The sequence below is a fragment of the Salmo trutta genome, chromosome 15 (assembly GCF_901001165.1).
Source record: "Salmo trutta chromosome 15, fSalTru1.1, whole genome shotgun sequence".
Classification (NCBI taxonomy): domain Eukaryota; kingdom Metazoa; phylum Chordata; class Actinopteri; order Salmoniformes; family Salmonidae; genus Salmo; species Salmo trutta.
Window position 1 is genome coordinate 18,458,970 of NC_042971.1, and position 22,951 is coordinate 18,481,920.

The window sequence follows — 22,951 nt, forward strand, 5'->3', positions numbered from 1 at the left end:
CCTTGCACCCGTAGCTCTGTTTGTGAATTTGAAAGCAGTAACATTTCTCCAGCCCCATCCCTTAGCGTTTTGCAAAAACACAGTACACTTATTTATTTTTTCAGCTACGGATTTTCAATTTGGCTAGGATTTTCTTGAAAATTGACATTGGTCAAAAATATTTGTGGGCTTGTCTTCAAGGGGAAGTTCAGTATTTCAGTACGGCTGCCCCTATCACTCACAGTGATTTTTAGCTGACGTTTTAAATGGCTGTTTAAAACAAACCAAATAATGGACTAAAGTTTCCTCTGGCCTATAGACTAAATTCATTATATAACACAAGAAAATCATGCTGGTCTCCTCAGCGTGAGTTTTTTTTTTTATGCGTGTGATGTCAGAATGCGCGCTCACTGTTCCAAAATGTGATTGTTACGCAACAGGACAGTTAACACGTGCTGCCTGCAAACCAAGGCAAATTGCCTGCTAATTATCTATAAACTTGTTTAATCTTGTCAATTTCAAGTTATTTTCAAACAACAGTTTGAAATGAGGTGCGTTCTGTCTCCTCATTAATTCAAATAATTGTCGCCCATTTCACTGTTGCAGACAATTTACACTTGAGGCATGTTATGCAAATGTAGGATTAGGATTAGCTAGATGAGCCGGACAAATTTCTCTCTTCGATGAGCCCAATGAGTGTTTCCCCAGGTCAAGTATGCTGACATTTGCTCTAGTCAGAATAGAACCTGCCAAACCTTTTTCCGATGGCGCCTGCATTGCTTTCATTGTTATTTTCCTTACATTGTTTTAGGATGAATATCATGCTTGGGTCCAGGAATCATGCGGGCCATGGGAAAATGAAAATGAAATAGTAACTATGATATTCACGGCACGGCAGAGGCATGCAGTGGAACAGCGCCATAAGAGCTTTGCACACCTGGAATATACAATATGTGCAAGTTATATACAGTTGAAGTCGGAAGTTTACATACACTTACAGTTGAAGTTGGAAGTTTAAAAACACTTAGGTTGGAGTCATTAAAACTTGTTTTTCAACCACTCCACACATTTCTTATTAACAAACTATAGTTTTGGCAAGTCTGTTAGGACATCTACTTGGTGCATGACATAAGTAATTTTTCCAACAATTGTTAACAGACAGATTATTTCACTCATAATTCACTCTATCACAATTCCAGTGGGTCAGAAGTTTACATACACTAAGTATGGAAAATCAAAAGAAATCAGCCAAGACCTCAGAATTTTTTTGGGACCTCCACAAGTCTGGTTCATCCTTGTGAGCAATTTCCGAACGCCTGAAGGTACCACGTTCATCTGTACAAACAATAGTATGCAAGTATAAACACCATGGGACTATGCAGCCGTCATACCGCTCAGGAAGGAGACCTGTTCTGTCTCCTAGAGATGAACGTACTTTGGAGCGAAAAGTGCAAATCAATCCCAGAACAACAGCAAAGGACCTTGTGAAGATGATGGTGGAAACAGGTAAAAAAGGGTTTTAATGACTCCAACCTAAGTGCATATAAACTTCCGACTTCAACTGTATGTATGTGTTTATGTATTGAGCGTAATGCATTCTTTGTGCATTCCTTAAATAACCACGGGCACGCAAGGTACTGATTTCATAACAATTATGTTATGCTCAATTGTGCTTATATAAAGTAATCTATTAGTTCTGTAAAAACAATGGTACAGGCGAAAGAGAACTATTAGTGTCACGTCCTGACCAGTATAGAGTATATTTGGTTATTGTAGTTTGGTCAGGACGTGGCAGAGGGTAGTTGATGTATGTATTATGGGGTTTGTCACTGGTCTATGTCTGTGTTTCTATGTCTAGTTGATTGTGGTTGGACTCTCAATTGAAGGCAGGTGTGTTGAGTTGCCTTTGATTGGGAGTCCTATATAGTAGGGTGTGTTTGTCTTTGTTTTTCGTGGGTAGTTGTTTGAGAGCACTGCTTTTGTTGAGCCTGCTTTCACTGTTTCATGTCGCTAGTTTGTTTATTGTTTTCTTCCGTGGTGTTCGCATTATTTGAAAAATAAATATGTTGAGCACGAAACCCGCTGCGCTTTGGTCCCATTCGCTCTACGACGACAAGTGTGACAATTAACTTCTTTGAAGCTGCCCTCATCATGACCATTGGCCTGTGTACACAGTGGCTTGCAAAAGTATTCACCCCCTTGGCATTTTTCCTATTTTGTTGTGTTATAACCTGGAATTAAAATGGATTCTTTGTATCATTTGATTTACACAACATGCCTGCCACTTTCAAGATACAAAATATTTTTTCTTGTGAAACAAACAAGACATAAGACAAAAAAAATGAAAACTTGATAACGCGTAACTATTCACCCCCCCAAACTCAATACTTTGTAGAGCCACTTTTTGCAGCAATTACAGCTGCAAGTCTCTTGGGGTATGTCTCTATAAGCTTGGTACATCTAGCCACAGGGATTTTTGTCCATTCTTCAAGGCAAAACTGCTCCAGCTCCAAGTTGGAGGGGTTCCGCTGGTGTACAGCAATCTTTAAGTCATACCACAGATTCTCAATTGGATTGAGGTCTGGGCTTTGACTAAGCCATTCCAAGATATTAAAATGTTTCCCCTTAAACCACTCAAGTGTTGATTTAGCAGTATGCTTAGGGTCATTGTCCTGCTGGAAGGTGAACCTCCGTCCCAGTCTCAAATCTCTGGAAGACTGAAACAGGTTTCCCTCAGGATTTCCCTGTATTTAGCACCATCCATCATTCCTTCAATTCTGACCAGTTTCACAGTCCCTGCAGATGAAAAACATCCCACAGCATGATGCTGTGGCCACCATGCTTCACTGTGGGGATGGTATTCTTGGGGTGATGAGAGGTATTGGGTTTGCGCCAGACATAGCGTTTTCCTTGATGACCAAAAAGCTCCATTTTAGTCTCATCTGACCAGAGTACTTTGTTCCATATGCTTGGGAAGTCTCCCACATGCTTTTTGGCAAACACCAAACGTGTTTGCTTATTTTTTTTTTTAAGCAATGGCTTTTTTTCTGGCCACCCCACAGAGCCCAGGTGTACGGCTTAAAGTCGTCCTATGGACAGATACTCCAATCTCCACTGTGAGGCTTTGCATCTCCTTTAGGGTTATCTTTGGTCTCTTTGTTGCCTCTGATTAATGCCCTCCTTGCCTGGTCAGTGAGTTTTGGTGGGTGGCCCTCTCTTGGCAGGTTTGTTGTGGTTCCATATTCTTGCCATATTTTAATAATGGATTTAATGGTGCTCCGTGGGATGTTCAAAGTTTCTGATATTTTCTTATACCCAATCCTGAACTATACTTCTCCACAACTTGGTCTTCATGGTGTCACTTGCTTGGTGGTGCCCCTTGCTTTGTGGTGTTGCAGACTCTGGGGCCTTTCAGAACAGGTGTATATATATTGAGATCATGTGACAGATCATGTGACACAGATTGCACACAAGTGGACTTTGTTTAACTAATTATTTGACTTCTGAAGGTAATTGGTGGCACCAGATATTATTTAGGGGCTTCATAGCAAAGGGGGTAAATACATATGCATGCACAACTTTTTTGTTTTTATTTTTTGTTATTTTTTTGAAAGAAGTAATTTTTTTCATTTCACTTCACCAATTTGGACAATTTTGTGTATGTCCATTATATGAAATCAAAATCAAAATCAATTTATATTACAGGTTGTAATGCAACAAAATAAGAAAAATGCCAAGGAGGATGAATTCTTTTGCAAGGCACTGTATTCATTTGGCCTGTTTAGCATAGCTCTGTCCTGCCCTCTTGCGGAGCCCGTGTGGAGCACTTCAGTTACTGCTTCTTATGTAGATCATTCATAATTGTCATGTTGTAAATGCAATTTATTATTTTGTGTAATGTTTTTTTATTGCTATTTTCTGATATTGTATTCTAATTACGAATTATCCATATTTAGTACTTTCAGAAACCTCACACACAAACAATATTGAACACAATTTGCCATCTTTCATGCTGAAGATTGAGGCCAGCGTTTGAATGCAGAAATATACTGTTTGAACCTACACTCCTTTACAGTTTAATAACTGGAGGGAAAAACAGCAAAAGACATAGGCATGTAAGTAATGGTTGTCTATTTTATTGAACACCAAACAAAAACTTGAGGAAAAAACTGCAAGAAAAGACTAACAACTGTCATTATAAATATGCATAACCCATATTTCAATATTAATGTAGTGGTTGAACATCAAAAACTGCATTCCTACCCCCCACCATTCCTACCCCCAAGTCATAGTATCATGGCAGATTTAGGAGGCGCGCACACCAACCGCTTCCGAGTACATTACTCGCTAATTTTTAGTCCCTGGATAATAAAGTTAACGAGATCAGGGCAAGGGTTTCTTTCCAGAGAGACATCTGGAAACATGGCTCTCTCGGGATATACTGTCAGAGTCGGTCCAGCCATCTGAATTCTCAGTTCATCGCACCGACAGGAATAAACATCTTTCCAAGACAATTCTCTTTGGCTATTGTCACAACCATGTATATCCCCCCTCAAGCCGATACCATGATGGCCCTCAAGGAACATCACTGGACTTAATGCAAACCGGAAACCATATATCCTGAGGCGGTATTTATTGTAGCCGGGGATTTTAACAAAGCACATTTGAGGGAAAGGCTACCTAAATTCTATCAGCATATCGACTGTAGTACTTTCGCTGGAAAAACACTCGACCATTGTTACTCTAACTTCTGGGATGCATTCAAGGCCCTCCCCCGCCCTCCTTTCACCAAATCTGGTCACGACTCCATTTTGCTCCTCCCTTCCTATAGGCAGAAACTCAAACAGGAAGTACCCGTGCTGAGGACTATTCAATGCTGGTCTGACCAATCGGAATCTACACTTCAAGATTGTTTTAACTGGGATATGTTCCGGGTATCTTATATATTATATAATATTGACAGTGAACCACCGCATTTAACCATGGCAAGGTGACTGGGAATATGGTAGAATACAAACAGAGTAGTCATTCCGCAAGGCAATCAAACAGGCAAAACGTCAGTATAGAGACAAAGTGGAGTTGCAATTCAATGGCTCAGACACGAAAAGTATGTGACAGGGTCTACTGACAATCATGGACTACGAAAGGAAAACCAGCCACGTCGCGGACACCGACGTCTTGCTTCTGGCCAAGCTAAACACATTCTTTGCCCGCTTTGAGGATAACACCGTGCCACCGATGTGGCCAGCTACCAAGGACTGTGGGCTCTCCTTATCCGTGGCCGATGTGAGTAAGCCATTTAAACGTGTTAACCCTCGCAAGGCTGCCGGCCCAGATGGCATCCCTAGCCGCATCCTCAGAGCATGCACAGACCAGCTGGCTGGTGTGTTTACGGACATATTCAATCTCTCCAAATCACAGTCTGCTGTCCCTACATGCTTCAAGATGGCCACCACTGTTCCTGTACCAATGAATGCAAAGGTAACTGAACTAAATGACTATTGCCCCGTAGCACTCACTTCTGTCATCATGAAGTGCTTTGAGACAATAGTCAAGGATCATAACTCCACCTTACCTGTTACCCTAGACCCACATCAATTTGCTTACCACTCCAATAAGTCCACAGATGATGCAATTGCCATCACACTGCACACTGCCCTATCCCATCTGGACAAGAGGACTATAGCTCAGCATTCAACACCATAGTACCCTTCAAGCTCATCATTAAGCTTGAGGCCCTGGATCTGAACCCCGTCCTGTGCAATTGGGTCCTGGACTTCCTGACGGGCCGCCCCCAGATGGTGAAGGTAGGAAACAACATCTCCACTTCCCTGATTCTCAATACTGTGGCCCCAACGAGGTTATACAGCATATTGACACAAACCATTCAACTGATGAAGTTCAGTTATAGCAAATAAATAACTTTGCACAACAGGATACCCTGTCTACGGCAACTGCACCGCCCACAACCGCAGGGCTCTCCAGAGGGTGGTGCGGTCTGCACAACGCATCACAGGGGGCAAACAACCTGTCATCCAGGACACCTACAGCACCCGATGTCACAAGAAGGCCAAAGATATCATCAAGGACATAAACCACCCGAGCCACTGCCTGTTCACCCTGCTATCATCCAGAAGGCAAGGTCAGTACAGGTGCATCAAAGCTGGGATCGAGAGACTGAAAAACAGCTTCTATCTCAAGGCCATCAGACTGTTAAATAGCCATCACTAGCACAGAGAGGCTGCTGTCTACCTACACAGACATGGAATCATTGGCCACTTTAATAAATGGAACACTAGTCACTTTAATAATGTCACTTTAATAATGTTTACATATCTTGCATTACTCATCTCAAATGTATATACTGTATTCTATACTATCTACTGTATCTTAGTCTATGCCACTCTGACATTGCTCATCCATATATTTATATATTCTTAATTCCTTAACTACTTGATAGATATTGCTGCACTGTCGGAACTAGAAGCACAAGCATTTTGCTACACCCGCAATAACATCTCCTAAGCAAGTGCATGTGAGGACTTGTCAATGCATAGGTCATTGGATGGCACAAAGTCCTATCCAAATGCTGATGTCAGGCTGATGAGAACTTTTCTTATTTTGTGTAAGTGGTCATTTAGGTTGGCAGCAGCATTTTCTATGAAATTCAGGCATAGCAGCAGAACTGGGAAGCGGTCTTGGGAAAAGGGGGTAGCAAAGAAGGGGGTTGCAAACATAGGATCCGTGCTCCAGTATTCCCTTACAGAGTTCTACTTCACTATTCCCATGAGAAGGACAGTTACCAGGAAGGTATACATTTCACTCATTGTGGTTTTCATCCATTTAGCAAGCTTCCCCCTCAACCCTGGATTTCTCTTCTCCTGTAGCTCCAAGGCCTAGCGATTGATCTCCTCCACTGTCTCCCACCTGCTCCTCTGTCAGAAACAGCTTAAAGCACTCTGACTCAGAGGGAGATGGCAAGGGGGCTTTGCATTCCAGACTAGGACTCATCAAAGCCAAAAGCAGGGCCAGAGGAAGGGTGAAATGGCTGGCGGCCTTCCATCTACCACAGACCCTCTATACTTCACCACTGTTGGTCTGCCTCCATCACCACCAGCATCTTCAGAGGGATCTGGGACTTCGTCAGTGGGCAAGGGGTCCTCAGATTCAGGGTTCTCAATGGCCACAAGGTTGGGGGGCAACTCCTCACTATAACTGTCAGAATCTGATTCCTAATTTTAATACTCAGACTCTTTGTCAGAATAAACAAAAACCTCCATAATTTCCGCATATCTGGGTAGTCTCCTTTTGAAAGAAATTGTTAAGGCTACAGCTTAGCCAACTAGCTATATACATAAACAATAAAACTGAATGGCTCCGAGCGAGTATCAGGGTTGATGTGATTGGTTGCCAGCACACACCAACTGTATCAATAAATCACCTTCAGAAAATGTTTTTTGCCTTAATCATTTATTTATTTACTCTTTTATTCACGGTTTCAAGTCCTGCATTCCGATTCTTGCATAAATTGTATTGGAAAGAAATTATGTGTAAAATATTTTTTTGAATGTTGTACTGATTATGATAAGCTAATGCTAAGCTAATTGCCAGTAATGTGTGGAACCATGTTTGTTGACATTGTTCAATGCCTTCTGTGTGTTACGTAAATGTCTGTCAGACCAAAGATGTTATAACAAAACGAGGTGAAGGTAAACTTCCCGACGTGAATGATGGGAAGTTAATGATGGTAGATGACACAACCCCTTCAACATGCATACTGCAGACAGACCCAACTCATCTTGTCACCTCATCTTATTTTTGGTTAGGGTGTCTGTCAGCTGGGAGTTAGCCAAAATGAATGCTTGTCTTAGTGCACACTTTCCTCAGTCAGGGCTTGTTAGCCCCCCCCCCCTCGCACAGGCATATGGCAGAGATATAACCGCCATCGTCTCAGGGACCCCCGCCCATCTATAATCAATGAGATGCCAGCTGCTGTTAAGGAGTTAAGGTCTAAGGTGAGATCTGGGTACATTTAGCACACTTTTTTACGCCGACTAACCACCTGCCCCACCCCGGACTACCTACAACAATGTGAAACATACATTTGAAATCGGAAGTTTACATACACCTTAGCCAAATACATTTAAAGTCAGTTTTTCACATTCCTGACATTTAATCCTAGTAAAAATTCCCTGTCATAGGTCAATCAGATGATGAAGACAGCTTGGCTGTCGAAACGTTGGATATTACATTTTTGTATCTGAGCTTCTAGAGTGTGCGGCTCTCCCTTATTTTCTAGTTTTCTACTCCGCAAGCCAGCACCTCGCCTTAATAGGTGTGCGTTTCTTTTTCTTCTAGATAGGTCAATTAAAAACACCACTTTATTTTAAGAATGTGAAATGTCAGAATAATAGTAGAGAGAATCATTTATTTCAGCTTCTATTTCTTTCATCACATTCCCAGTGGGTTAGAAGTTTACATACACTCAATTAGTATTTGGTATTATTGCCTTTAAATTGTTTAACTTGGGTCAAACATTTCGAGTAGCCTTCCACAAGCTTCCCACAATAAGTTGGTTGAATTTTGCCCCATTCATCCTGACAGAGCCAGTGTAAATGAGTAAGGTTTGTAGGCCTCCTTGCTCGCACACACTTTTCCAGTTCTGCCCACAAATTTTCTATAGGATTGAGGTCAGGGCTTTGTGATGGCCACTCCAATACCTTGACTTTGTTGTCCTTTAGCCATTTTCACACACCTTTGGAAGTATGCTTGGGGTCCATTGGGAAGACCCATTTGCGATCAAGCTTTAACTTCCTGACTCTTGAGATGTTGCTTCAATATATCCACATAATTTTCCTTACAAATGACGCCATCTATTTTGTGAAGTGCACCAGTCCCTCCTGCAGCAAAGCACCCCCACAACATGATGCTGCCACCCCCCTGCTTCACAGTTGGGATGGTGTTCTTCAGCTTGCAAGCCTTCCCCTTCATCCGCCAAACATAATGATGGTCATTATGGCCAAACAGTTCTATTTTTGTTTCATCAGACCAGAGGACATTTCTCCAAGAAGTACAATCTTTGTCACCATGTGCAGTTGCAAACCATAGTCTGGCTGTTTTATGGCGGTTTTGGAGCAGTGGCTTCTTCCTTGCTGAGCGGCATTTCAGGTTATGTTGATTTAGGACTCGTATTACTGTGGATATAGATACTTTTTGTACCTGTTTCCTCCAGCATCTTCACAGGGTCCTTTGCTTTTGTTCTGGGATTGATTTGCACTTTTTGCACTAAAGTACGCTCATCTCTAAGAGACTGAACGTCTCCTTCCTGTGCGGTATGATGGCTGCGTGTCCCATGGTGTTTATACTTACGTACGTATACTTCAGGCGTTTGGAAATTGCTCCTAAGGATGAACCAGACTTGTGGAGGTCTACAATTGTTTTCTGAGGTCTTGGCTGATTTCTTTTGATTTCTCCATGATGTCAAGCAAAGAGGCCCTGAGGTACAGGTACACCTCCAATTGACTCAAATAATGTCAATTAGCCTATCAGAAGCTTCTAAAGCCATGACATAATTTTCTGGAATTTTTCAAGCTGTTTAAAGGCACAGTCAACATAGATTATGTAAACTGCTGACCCACTGGAATTGTGATATAGTGAATTATAAGTGAAATAATCTGTAAACAATTGTTGGAAAGATTACTTGTGTCATGCATAAAGTAGATGTCCTAACAGACTTGCCAAAACTATAGTTTGTTAACAAGAAATGTGTGGAGTGGTTGAACAACGAGTTTTAATGACTCCAACCTAAGTGTATGTAAACTTACGACTTCAACTGTATATCTTCCAGCCTTAAATTCAATGTGATTGACGCCATCCCAGTGACTTCAACTGTATGTGGTTGTTTCCTGTGTTATACCCCAGTAGAGCAGCAGAACTTGGACAGAGAGACTACGGCTCTCCTAAAGCAGCCTGTATGCATAAACATGAGAGGAATGTAGATAGAGTGTATATAGGCCTACTGAACACAATAAGGGCATCAAAAAGTGGAGATTTTGGGTCACCCAGACCAAAGATTTAAATCGGAGAGTAAAATAGATGTGTGTGTGTGTGTGTGTGTGTGTGTGTGTGTGTGTGTGTGTGTGAGAGAGAGAGTGTGTGCGTGTGTGTCTGTATATGCAGGTATACTATCTCACCTGTAGTGGATGACTGGTGGGTTAGCTTTGGCAGAGCAGTGGAACTTTACCAGATTGCCCTCCAGTATGGGCTGGGGCTCCACAGATAGGTTGACCAGGGGCAGGTCTACATGGGAGAGAACAAAGGGTTAGTCTAGAGTTAGAGTATGGTGTTAATATTAGGACAGCCTCAAGTCCTGCCGAGACTGAGGCTGTCCTATGGACATCGTACAAGTGAGTCTGTGCCTGGGTTGTGCTCGTTACGGCACACTACCAAAAATGTTTCAAAATGTTCTCGAAATGGAATTTAAATAACGTGTGTTTTGTATTGGACAAGTCAAAATCAATATCAAATTTTACTGTATACATACACACATTTATCAGATTTTATTACGGGCGTAGCGAATTGCTTGAGTTCCTAGCTCCAAAAGTGCAGTAGTATCTAACAATTCACAACAACACAAACAAATCTAAAGTAAAAGAATGGAATTAAGAAATATACTGTATAAATATTAGGACGAGCAATGTCGGAGTGGCATTGACTAAAATACAGTAAAATAGAATATTGTATATACAGTCGTGGCCAAAAGTTTTGAGAATGACACAAATATTAATTTTCACAAAGTTTGCTGCTTCGGTGTCTTTAGATATTTTTGTCAGCCTTTCATGAGTGTCAAAGGCTTTTTTTTGACAATTATAGGAAGTTGATGCAAAGACTCAATATTTGCAGTGTTGACCCTTCTTTTTCAAGACCTCTGCAATCCACCCTGGCATGCTGTCAATTAGCTTCTGGGCCACATCCTGACTGATGGAAGCCCATTCTTGCATAATCAATGCTTGGAGTTTGTCAGAATTTGTCGGTTTTTGTTTGTCCACCCACCTCTTGAGGATTGACCACAAGTTCTCAATAGTATTCAGGTCTGGGGAGTTTCCTGGCCATGGACCCAAAATATTGATGTTTTGTTCCCCGAGCCACTTAGTTATCACTTTTGCCTTATGGCAAGGTGCTCCATCATGCTGGAAAAGGCATTGTTCGTCACCAAACAGTTCCTGGATGGTTGGGAGAAGTTGCTCTCGGAGGATGTGTTGGTATCATTCTTAATTCATGGCTGTGTTCTTAGGCAAAATTGTGAGTGAACCCACTCCCTTGGCTGAGAAGCAACCCCACACATGAATGGTCTCAGGATGCTTTACTGTTGGCATGACACAGGACTGATGGTAGCGCTCACCTTGTCTTCTCCGGACAAGCTTTTTTCCGGATGCCCCAAACAATTGGAAAGGGGATTCATCAGAGAAAATGACTTTATCCCAGTCCTCAGCAGTCCAATCCCTGTACCTTTTGCAGAATATCAGTCTGTCTCTGATGTTTTTCCTGGAGAGAAGTGGCTTCTTTGCTGCCCTTCCTGACACCAGGCCATCCTCCAAAAGTCTTCGCCTCATTGTGCATGCAGATGCACTCACACCTGCCTGCTGCCATTCCTGAGCAAACTCTGTACTGGTGGTGCCCCAATCCCGCAGCTGAATCAACTTTAGGAGATGGTCCTGTCGCTTGCTGGACTTTCTTGGGTGCCGTGAAGCCTTCTTCGCAACAATTGAAGCGCTCTCCTTGAAGTTCTTGATGATTCGATAAATGGTTGATTTAGGTGCAATCTTACTGGCAGCAATATCCTTGCCTGTGAAGCCCTTTTTGTGCAAATAAATGATGACGGGACGTGTTTCGTTGCAGGTAACCATGATTGACAGAGGAAGAACAATGATTCCAAGCACCAACATCCTTTTGAAGCTTCCAGTCTGTTATTCGAACTCAATCAGCATGACAGAGTGATCTCCAGCCTTGTCCTCGTCAACACTCACACCTGTGTTAACGAGAGAATCACTGACATGATGTCAGCTGGTCCTTTTGTGGCAGGGCAGAAATGTAGTGGAAATGTTTTTTGGGGGTTCAGTTCATTTGCATGCAAAGAGGGACTTTGCAATTAATTGCAATTCATCTGATCACTCTTCATAACATTCTGGAGTATATGCAAATTTCCATCATACAAACTGAGGCAGCAGACATTGTGAAAATTAATATTTGTGTCATTCTCAAAACTTTTGGCCACAACTATACATTTGAAATAAGTAAAGTGAATAGTGTTCCATTATTAAAGTGACCAGTGATCCCATGTCTAGGTATATAGGGTTGAGTAACCGGGTGGTAGCTGGCTAGTGATGCTATTTAACATTCTGATGGCCTTGAGATAGAAGCAATTTTTCAGTCTCTCTGACCCAGCTTTGATGTACCTGTACTGATGGAAACGGGGTGAATAGGCCTTGGCTCGGGTGGTTGATGTCCTTGATTATCTTTTTGCCCTTCCTGGTGCTGTAGGTGGCCTGGAGGACAGGCAGTGTGCCCACGATGATGCAATGGGCAGACCGCACCACCCTCTGGAGAGCCCTGCAGTTGCAGGCAGTGCAATTGCCACAACTGTACAAGTTTGTGAGGTTCTTAGGGGACGAGCCACATTTCTTCAGCCTCCTGAAGTTGAAGAGGTGCTGTTGCGCCTTCTTCACCACACTGTCTGTGTGGTTGAATCATTTCAGATTGTCAGTGATGTGTACACGCAGGAACTTGTAGCATTTCTACTTCTCCACTGAGGTCCCATCAATGTGGATAGGGTTGTGCTCCCTCTGCTGTATCCTGTAGTCCACATTCAGCTCCTTTATTTTGTTGGCATTGAGGGAAATGTTGTTTTCCTGGTACCACTCCGCCAGGGCCCTCAACTCCTCCCTGTAGGCGGTCTCGTCATTGTTGGTAATCAGGCCTACTACTGTTGTGTCGTCTACAAAAGTTATTGAGTTGGAGGCCTGCGTTGCCACGCAGTCATGGGTGAACAGGGAGTACAGGAGGGGGACTGAGCACGCACCCTTGTAGATTCTCAGTGTTGAGGATCAGCGAAGTGGAGGTGTTGTTTCCTACCTTCACCACCTGGGGTCGATCCGTCAGGAGGACTGGGATAGGGAGAGATTGAGTATGTCCGTAGACACTCCAGCCAGCTGGTCTGTGGATGCGGCTAGGGATGCCATCTGGGCCGGCAGCCTTGCGAGGCTTAACATGCTTAAAACCTGTTGGGGCTAGGGGGCAGTATTTGCACGGCCGGATAAAAAAAAACGTCCCCGATTTAATCTGGTTACTACTCCTGCCCAGTAACTAGAATATGCATATAATTAGTAGATTTGGATAGAAAACACCCTAAAGTTTCTAAAACTGTTTGAATGGTGTCTGTGAGTATAACAGAACTCATATGGCAGTCAAAACCCTGAGACAAATCCTAACAGGAAATGGAAATCTGATGTGTGGAAATCACTTCAAACATTTGCCATTGAAACACACAGGGGCTTATTAATCATTTAGCACTTCCTAAGGCTTCCACTAGATGTCGACAGTTTTTACAAAGTGGTTTGAGTCTTCTATGGTACAAACTGACCCAAAAAGAGGCTGTGGAACTTGGTCACAGGGGGAGGGCCATTTACTACAATGACGCGGCCGCCCATGGCTACCCTCCCCTTTCGAAACGTTTAGTAAGACAATGCAATCGTCCGCCTTGAATATTATTGAAGCTCTGGTTGAAAAAGGCCCTAAAGATTTATGTTATACAACGTTTGACATGTTTGAACGAACTTAAATAAAAAAAAATGTTGCACATTCGTGACGACAAGTCCCGCGCACTACGGTACATTTTGAGTAGCCTTCGGAACGCGTTAACAAGAAGTAACTATTGGGACATAAATTATTAACTTTTTCGAACAAAACTACATTTGTTGTGGACCTGGGATTCCTGGAAGTGCCTTCTGATGAAGATAATCAAAGGTAAGGGAATATTTACAATAGTATTTTTGATGGTTGATGGTTCCAAGATGGAGCTAACATGAATCGCCTAGCCTATTTTTCTGAGCATATCACGTCGTTTATTGCAAAGTGTGATTTCCCAGTAAAGTTATTTTTAAATCTGGCAAAGCGGTGGCATTCACGAGATGTTAATCTATAATTCTTTGAATGACAATATTAAATTTTAACAATGTTTTCGAATAGTCATTTTTTAAATTGTAGCGCTGTTTCACCGGAATCATTTGAGGGAAAATATTTTCTGAACGTCACACGCCGATGTAAAATGCTGTTTTTAAATATAAATAGGAACTTTATCAAACAAAAAATGCATGTATTGTGTAACATGATGTCCTAGGAGTGTCATCTGATGAAGATTGTCAAAGGTTAGTGCTGCATTTAGCTGTGTTTTGGGTATTTGTGATGCATCTAGTTGCTTTGAAAATGGCTGTGTGATTATTTCTGGCTGGTTACTCTCCTAACATAATCTAATGTTTTGCTTTTGCTGTAAAGCCTTTTTGAAATCGGACAACGTGGTTCGATTCAGGAGAGGTGTATATATAAAACGGTGTAAAATAGTCATATGTTTGAGAAATTGAAGTTATAGCATTTATGATGTATTTGCAAGCGTCCCACCTTGCCCAGACAGGTTAAATGTCTCACTCACGTCGGCCACGGCCACAGTCGATGGGAGTGGGCTGCTTTGGTGGTACTGTGTTATCCTCAAAGTTGGCGAAGGTATTTAGCTTGTCCGGGAGCAAGACGTCTGTGTCCGCGACATGGCTGATTGTCCCTTTGTAATTCACGATTGTTTCATGTCTGATCCATTCAATTGCAACTCTACTTTGTCTCTGTACTTACGTTTTGCCTGTTTGATTGCCTTACGGAGGGAATAACTACACTGTTTGTATTCAACCTTATGCCATGGTTAAATGCGATGGTTCGCACTTTAAGTTTTGCGCGAATGCTACGTCTATCCACTGTTTCTGATTTGGATAGGTTTAAATAGTCACAGTGGGAACAACATCGCATATACACTTCCTATTGAACTCAGTCACCGAACTCAGTCACCGTGTTTAACCACTCCACAATAAGTGGAGTGGTTAAATTGTGTGTTTTGTTTTAGGTGGTACAGAATCTGGGTCCACCAACATGCACTTCCAACCCATAGCTCTGCACAAGGTGAAGGTAAGTTGGCCAAAATATTTACAAGCTGACAGCTAAGATAGGTCAATTTACAGTAAGCATGGTATAAACATGAATTGGGTAGTGTTTGTATGATTTGTGTTATGGGGTTACAGGTGATTAGACTTAGCCTGAGGACCACAAAGTACCTTCCAGACCATGTAATCCATTTAGTTTACCTCCCTTCTCTTTACCTTTTCTAAAACTAAGTTATCTGGAGTCATTCCACAGTGCCCTGCTGAAAAATACCCCAAAGTGGGGGCCTTTTTGGATACACAAGCATGAGGGAGGGGACACACCTTACGGTTATGGAGCACAACAGATTGTGGGACAGAAACCAGCAAGGAACACTGAAAGGTATACAATCAAGACTACAACAGTAATGACACAACCGCTTTATTCTCTCTGCAGATTCTCAAAACACAAAACAAATTCCTGTGGAAAGGGCAACTATTGACAAGAATTATCTGTCAAAGTCAATGGGCGGGGAGAGGTTGTGCAGGGTTATGCTTAGACAGTTAATGTGTTGCGTGATTGAGGTGCAATTTCTCATCAATCTCCCATACACAAACTCATACTGTGCAAGAACTGCCTTCCTAAGACTTTTCACACCTTCTTTAGCCCAGCCCATTCACATTGTTCACTGATCTTTCCTCTAAAAAGCAGCTCCTAATGTCCCCTCATTGTGCCTAAACAATATGCTAGATGGTAAAGATATCAACTGAACGGGACCAACAAAGGCATGTTGCCCTACGTCCCTTCCACAAAGTGTAAAATGCTAAGACCACAACCTTGTCTTTCCAGGAGAAGTGCAGCACCAGGAAATCTTCTGCAAGTGGACCAAATAGTTGGTGGTTAAGAAGCCCTACACCACTTTTGGTAGCGTCTTATCCAGCTAGCCGTTCACACAGCTAGGACAAGGCCATCACAATAAGCACAAGGAGTCTCAGCTTCCCCAGCCCACCATTGCCAGTGTGCCTTATAAAGGACTATGGCTGCATTTACACAGGCAGCCCAATTCTGATCTTTTATTTTTCACTAATTGGTCTTTTGACCAATCAGATCAGTTCTTAAAAAGATCTAATTTGATTAAGACCAATTAGTGGGGAAAAAATGATCAGAATTGGGCTGCCCTTATGGATTCACAGAATATATTTATACTGAACAAAAATATAAACGCAACATGTTACCATGTTTCATGAGCTGAAATAAAATATCCCAGAAATGTTCCCTATACTTAACAAGCTAATTTATTTTACATTTTGAGCACAAATTGGTTTACATCCCTGTTAGTGAGCATTTCTCCTTTACCAAGATCATCCATCCACCTGAAAGGTGTGGCATATCAAGTAGCTGATTAAACAGCATGATCATTACACAGGTACACCTTCTGCTGGGGACAATAAAAGGCCACTCTAAAATGTGCAGTTTTGTGACACAATACAATACCAAAGATGTCTCAAGTTTTTTGTGAGAGTGAAATTGCCATCCTGACTGCAGGCATGTCCACCAGAGCTTTTACCAGATAATGGAATGTTCATTTCTCTACTATAAACCACTTCCAACGTTATTTTAGAGAATGTGGCAGTACGTCCAACTGGCCTCACAGCCACAGACCACGTGTAACCACGCCAGCCCAGGAAATCCACTTCTTCACCTGCTGGATCCTCTGAGAGGGTGCTGAGGAGTGATTCTGTCTGTAATAAAGCCCTTTTGTGGGGAAAAACTCATTCTGATTGGCTGGACCCATGGCTGCACACTTGCCCAGTCATGCGACATCCATAGATTAGGGCCTAATGAATTAATTTCAAGTGACTGGTTTCCTTATATGAACTGTAACTCAGTAAAATCTTTGAGATTGTTGCATGTTGCGCTTATATTTTTGTTCAGTGTATATATAAGCTGTACAGGGCTCTGTAGAATCAAACATATGCTAGACATTCAGATATCAAAAGAATGTTTGGTTATTTGTTCAAATCTAAAATACAAGAGTGTACACAATTTAATGCTAACTCAAAAGAACTGGGTATTCAACAACAATGTTATATGGTAAAAGCAACATACAAAAAAATTGTATGAACAGTGTAGTATAGTTTAGTGTGTCAGAGTGTGTTTCAGGTGTAGAGACACACAAGCGCAGAGAACTGTAGTTACAGATTGTTACACCAGATAATGGGATTTACCCAAAGATTTTTAAAGACATCTTGTCTCTTTCAAGTATTCTCTCATTGATCGAGACAGGTGGGTGTCCACCCCAAAGTGCTGCATGTCATGATGACAGAGACCTGTCTTGATCAATGAGTGAGAAGACTTTAAAGAGACACGATGGCGGTGCACATGTTGCTGGATTATTTTATGGAGCAAAAAATATATTTTAATAATTGAGCATTTTCTAAATTCAAACTGCGACTACATTTCCAACAATATCTAGCCTAATAGAAAGAAATATGGCATAAGCCTCAAGTTTTGCACAATGACCAGACTGTACAAATGAGCCTAGGTAGGTAGGCAGACAGACATGACTGTAGGTAGATACTATCAGGCATGCTTATGTAACCGATGTGAAATGGCTAGCTAGTTAGCGGGGTGCGCGCTAACAGCATTTCAATTGGTGATGTCACTCACTCTGAGACCTTGAAGTAGTTGTTCCCCTTGCTCTGTAATGTAATGTGCTAACGTTTGCTGGAAAACCTAGCTTTAGGTTGCTGGTTGTAACAGCGTAGCTTGCTGTTTAGTAACTAGCCATATCTTTGACTAAAAAGGGAAGAGATTTAACAATCGAGATACAAAAGATTTCCGATTGTAAAACCTATTTCATTTTTTGTCATAGATATGGCTACAGGTAGTTGTTTAGCTAGCTAATTTAGCTAATTAGTTAGCAAAATAAAAAATCATTTGATTTCTCCCCACTGTAACACAGTAGTATGTTAACCCAATATGGGTTTCAGTAGTTAAAATAATGTTAGCTAGCTAGCTAGGTGGCTTGCAGTAAAAAATTACTTACTTAGCTAGGCACCGTATTTGTCATCTGCCCTCTTGGCACTGGTATCGGCTGTAGCTGAGCTTCTAACGTTAGCTAAATGCAACTCTTTGTTTAGAATCCTCTTCGCTATATTCCGGTTAAAACATGTATAATTGAATTTCAACATGTAGCTAATAGATGGTCCATTGACGAATTCGTGTTGATGAGAGGAATCACTTGAAGTTATTGTGTTTGGTAAATCCTTTCAATATTGCCTAAAGGATTGTTGTTAGGGGCCAAGGCACGAAGCACCGCCCAACACAATTTGTTGTCTTTCAGCAATTGTAAAAATGTGTCGGCTTGTATATTTAGCTATGAGTCCGCCGATAGAAACATCGCTGAAAGACGTCCAATGGCTCTATCGAACAAGGACAACCATATCTAAACACACAAAAACTTAGTGTGATCAGTATAACGTAGAGCCTTCACGAAATGCCACAAAGCAGGACTACATGTATTTTTAGATCTCACCCCCCATCAATGACCTTGAAGTCGTCATAGGGTGTATAATTCAGTGCGCAAAACCCTGACCTGCCTTCCTCCTGGGCAATTATGTCTGAAACACATCTCACTCTCCTAGAAATGTATCAGACATGATGAAAACAAGCCCAAATTCCCCCAGGGTGAAATTCCCCTTTAACCCCATCAATCACAATGGCCTGAGTTATGTCGTCAAGATAATCGTGAAACCATGAACAAGTCAGATCTCAGGCCTTCAATAAAATAGCATGATCACCAGCTTTTGACAGATCCACAAACAAAGCAGCACATTTCATTTTAGTGTCTAAGGAATTGACAAGAACATTAACAACTAAAGTGGTTGCTGTAATAGTGCTATGCCCAGGCCTAAACTCTGATTGGTTTACATTCAAAATACATTTCTCAGATAAAAATGAGCAAAGTTGTACATTTACCAATGATTCAATAATCTTAGCTAGACAATGAAGCCTTGAAATGAGGTGATAATTATTAAGATCACTACTATCCCCGCCCTTATGGATTGGCAGCACAAGAGCTGATGTCCATACTTTTGGAATATTTCCTGATAAATGTTACATATAAATGTGTCTTATTGAGCCAACAATGATGCACACTTAAGCAGAGCAGTATCCATTGGTCGTCCCATGTGGATGTATTGTTGTCTGGTGCTAGCAAAGCATCCAGGACTTCTTATTCTGTAAATAGCCCCAATAAAGCTTTTGCTGTCATTTCTCTGATCATTCAGCAAGTTTCCACTAACAGCATCCTGCCCAATATCATTGTGAAAAGGCTTAAAGTTATTTGAAAGAGAGAGCCCAGTGAAATAAAATGGTGATTAAATGCATAAATGATGGCATTTTTTTCTGTAATGAGGTCAGTGCCTGAATTAATTTGTTGTGGCAGAGAGGAAGAAGTAGAACCCTTCAGGGATTTGACAGTTTTCCAGAATCGTATTAATCACCAGTTTATTATTAATCACTCTTTCTGACACTGATAGTAACTCCTTATTTAGAATTTCAGTGAGCTCATTGGCTTTGTGTGCTGACATGTAGAGTGTGGAACCATCTGCATACATAGTCAATCTAGCTTTGTGTAAGACAAGTGGCAAATCATTTGTAAAAATAGAGAAGAGTAACGGCCAAACGCAACTGCCCTGAAGGACACAGCACTATACATATCTGACGTTAGAGAAGCTTCCATTGAAGAACACTCTGGATTTCATTAGATAAATATCTTTCCAACGATGCGATGTTAGGTGATGCAAAGCCATAGCAAGTGAGTTATTTGTTTGTTTTTCTTTTCAATTACAATGTATGATCAATAACATCAAAGGCTGCACTTAAATCTAACAATACAGCTCCAACTATCATCTTATTATGCATTTATTTAACCAATCATTAGACCTCTGAGTCAGTGCAATACGAGTTGAGTAGGGCCCTTCTATATGCATGCTGAAAGTCAGTAGTTAACTTGTTCTCTGAAAAATAGCACCGTATTTGGTCAAACAATTCTCTCCATCAATTTACTAAGAACAGGCATCAAACTGATTTGGCGGCTATTCGAGCCAGCAAATGGTGCTTTACTATTCTTAGGCAGTGGAATTACTTTAGCTTCCTTCCACACCTGTGGACACACACTCCTTTAGGCTTTGGTTGAAGATATAGCAAAAAGGGGTGGCAATACAGTCTCCTACCATTCTCAATAGTTTTCCATCAAGGTTGTCTATACCTGGTGGCTTATCAATATTGATGGATAACAATAGTTTTTCCACCTCTCCCACACTAACTTGACCAAATTCAAAACAGCAATCCTTACTTTTCATTATTATATATGTTATACAAAAATATGATGTCTTACTGTTCAATGTTGTCATTTCACGTTTTTCCACTTTAGTAGTGAAATAGTAAATGAAATGATTGCCAATATCAAAAGGTTTTGTTATAAATGACCCATCAACTTCAATGAATGATGGGGGCTCTAACAGTTCTCACAGTTAGTTTCTTAACAGGTGCATGCTTGTCAACAATTGGCATTAATAATTGTACAAATACTTCCAGTGCTACATCTGGATCCACTTCCTCATACACAGACCAACATTTTTTTTTTATGATCTCTTATAAATTACTTTAGGCCCAACCTTTGGCACTTTGTCTTTCCTTGTTATTGCCACAATGTTATTTTCACTACAGCCAATGGGAACTGATATTGCTTTGGATCAAAGCCCTGCTGCATTTGTGAAAAGTTGATCAATACAAGTGGATGTCACAGATCCAACACTATTGGTATGCACAGAACATTTTTTTTATGAAATGTATGAAATTGTATGAAATGTATGCATTCACTACTGTAAGTCGCTCTGGATAACAGCGTCTGCTAAATGACTAAAAATGTAAATGGTATGCACTCTAGTTGATTGAGTGATAACCTGGGTCATATTATAGGCATTAGTCACAGTTTGAAGCTTCCTCTTGAGAGGCCCGCTAGTTGCTAACCAGTCAATGTTCAGGTCACCCATAAAATAGACCTCTCTGTTAACATCACACATAATTATCCAAATACTGACTTGTAGCACAAAAGAAGAGGCTTTAGATGAGGCTGGTGAACATACAACCACAACACTTCAACAACATTTGACATGAGATCATCTCTAAGCTTTACAGGAAAATGGGTCTGAACATATTCAGCAACACCTCCCCCATAGGCATTCCTGTCTTTCCTGTAGATGTTACATCCTTGTGTTGCTACTGCTGTAACGTCAAATAATTATCTAAGTACGTTTCAGAGATAGCCAGTATATGATGATGTTAGCAAGTTATTTGATTTTTTTAACCTTATTTTTAAGGCTACATATATTAATATGGGCTATTCTTAGCCCTTTCTTGGGTAGCTTATCAGAAAAAGACATAATAAAATAAAAACATTCTTTGGCTAATAAAGTCAGTCAATTAGGCACTTGTGAGTGTCAGTTGCTGTGTGTGTGTGTGTGTGTGTGTGTGTGTGTGTGTGTGTGTGTGTGTGTGTGTGTGTGTGTGTGTGTGTGTGTGTGTGTGTGATATTGGGCTGAAGCTATTGACCCAGAAGCTTGGGCTTTCTCCCTCCTCCCAGGCTTTTGGGACGGAGGGTGGACAATGAGCTTGTCGTAGCGGATGTAAGCAATGTCCCCATGCTTTCTTTCTGCCTTTGGCACACAGCTTCAGAGAAGTCCTCGTTGAGGAAGATGTTGATTCCTCTCAGGTTCTCGGCTCTCTCCAGAACAGCCATCTTTTCCTTGAACCTTAGGAACTTGACCGCTATTGGCCTGGGTCTGTCACCTGGGCTGGTTGCAGATTTCCCAGACCTGTGGGCGCGCTCCACCCCAATCTTCCAATGATCCATCGGCAGCTTTGCAGTGATTTATTTTCTCACTTTCTCCTCAGACTCCGTCCAGGTCTCATGGGGAGACTCTGGTATGCCATCCACAACAATGTTATTCCTCCTGGATTGTCCCTCTAGATAGTCTGTTTCCCAGTCATTTGTAATAATGACTGACAGACAGTGCTGATGACATCTCGCGTGGACTTACAGTTTCTTGTCAACTTGCTGCAAATCTCTTACAGGACATGCACCTCTACTTGGGAGAACTGCAAACTGTTCTTAAAGTCCTGGACCTCTCTGGTCAGATAATCCATTGTTTTGTTAGCTGAGTCCACCAGCAATTTGACAAAGCTATTTTCCTGTTTCTGTAACAATTGTTTGTAGATATTTAAAATATTTAAAAGATCACGCTTCTGTGATAGTCTAAACACTGTCTTCTCCATACCGCCCACCTTCTTTAGCTTTGGGTGGCATGATGGTAGAAACTTAGGTTACCTCTGGTACTCCACTCAATTCCAGCCAGCACAGCTCGCAGGCCCGATGGAACCAGCAAAAAACAGCAGGGATTTAATCAGCCACAAGCCCGGGACTATCTGCGGTCGCAGCTACAAGGGCTAACCGTGTCGTGGACTGTTTAGTGTCTGTAAAACCAGATTGACCTAATGACCAGATTCCCCTAATAGAGTAAGTGGATTCAGATGTCTGTCTGTCTGTCTGTCTGTCTGTCTGTCTGTCTGTCTGTCTGTCTGTCTGTCTGTCTGTCTGTCTGTCTGTCTGTCTGTCTGTCTGTCTGTCAGCACAGGCACGTGTGTGAGCGTGTGACCCCAATCGAAGGCAGATGGATCCAGTTGTCAGAGTCAGATATGTGTGATTGCAAGAAGCAGCCTGTTAACA

General features: G+C 41.6%; 1 protein-coding gene across 2 annotated transcripts in view; it reads right to left on the bottom strand.

Moving 5' to 3' along the window:
• LOC115148587 (kin of IRRE-like protein 3) overlaps nt 1–22,951 on the bottom strand; it is a 312,244-nt gene that overhangs the window by 50,896 nt on the left and 238,397 nt on the right. For both annotated transcript variants that reach the window (XM_029690610.1, XM_029690611.1), the window contains exon 6: nt 10,173–10,278. In XM_029690610.1, coding sequence (XP_029546470.1) covers nt 10,173–10,278 — 106 coding nt within the window. The remainder of the gene's footprint in view (nt 1–10,172; nt 10,279–22,951) is intronic.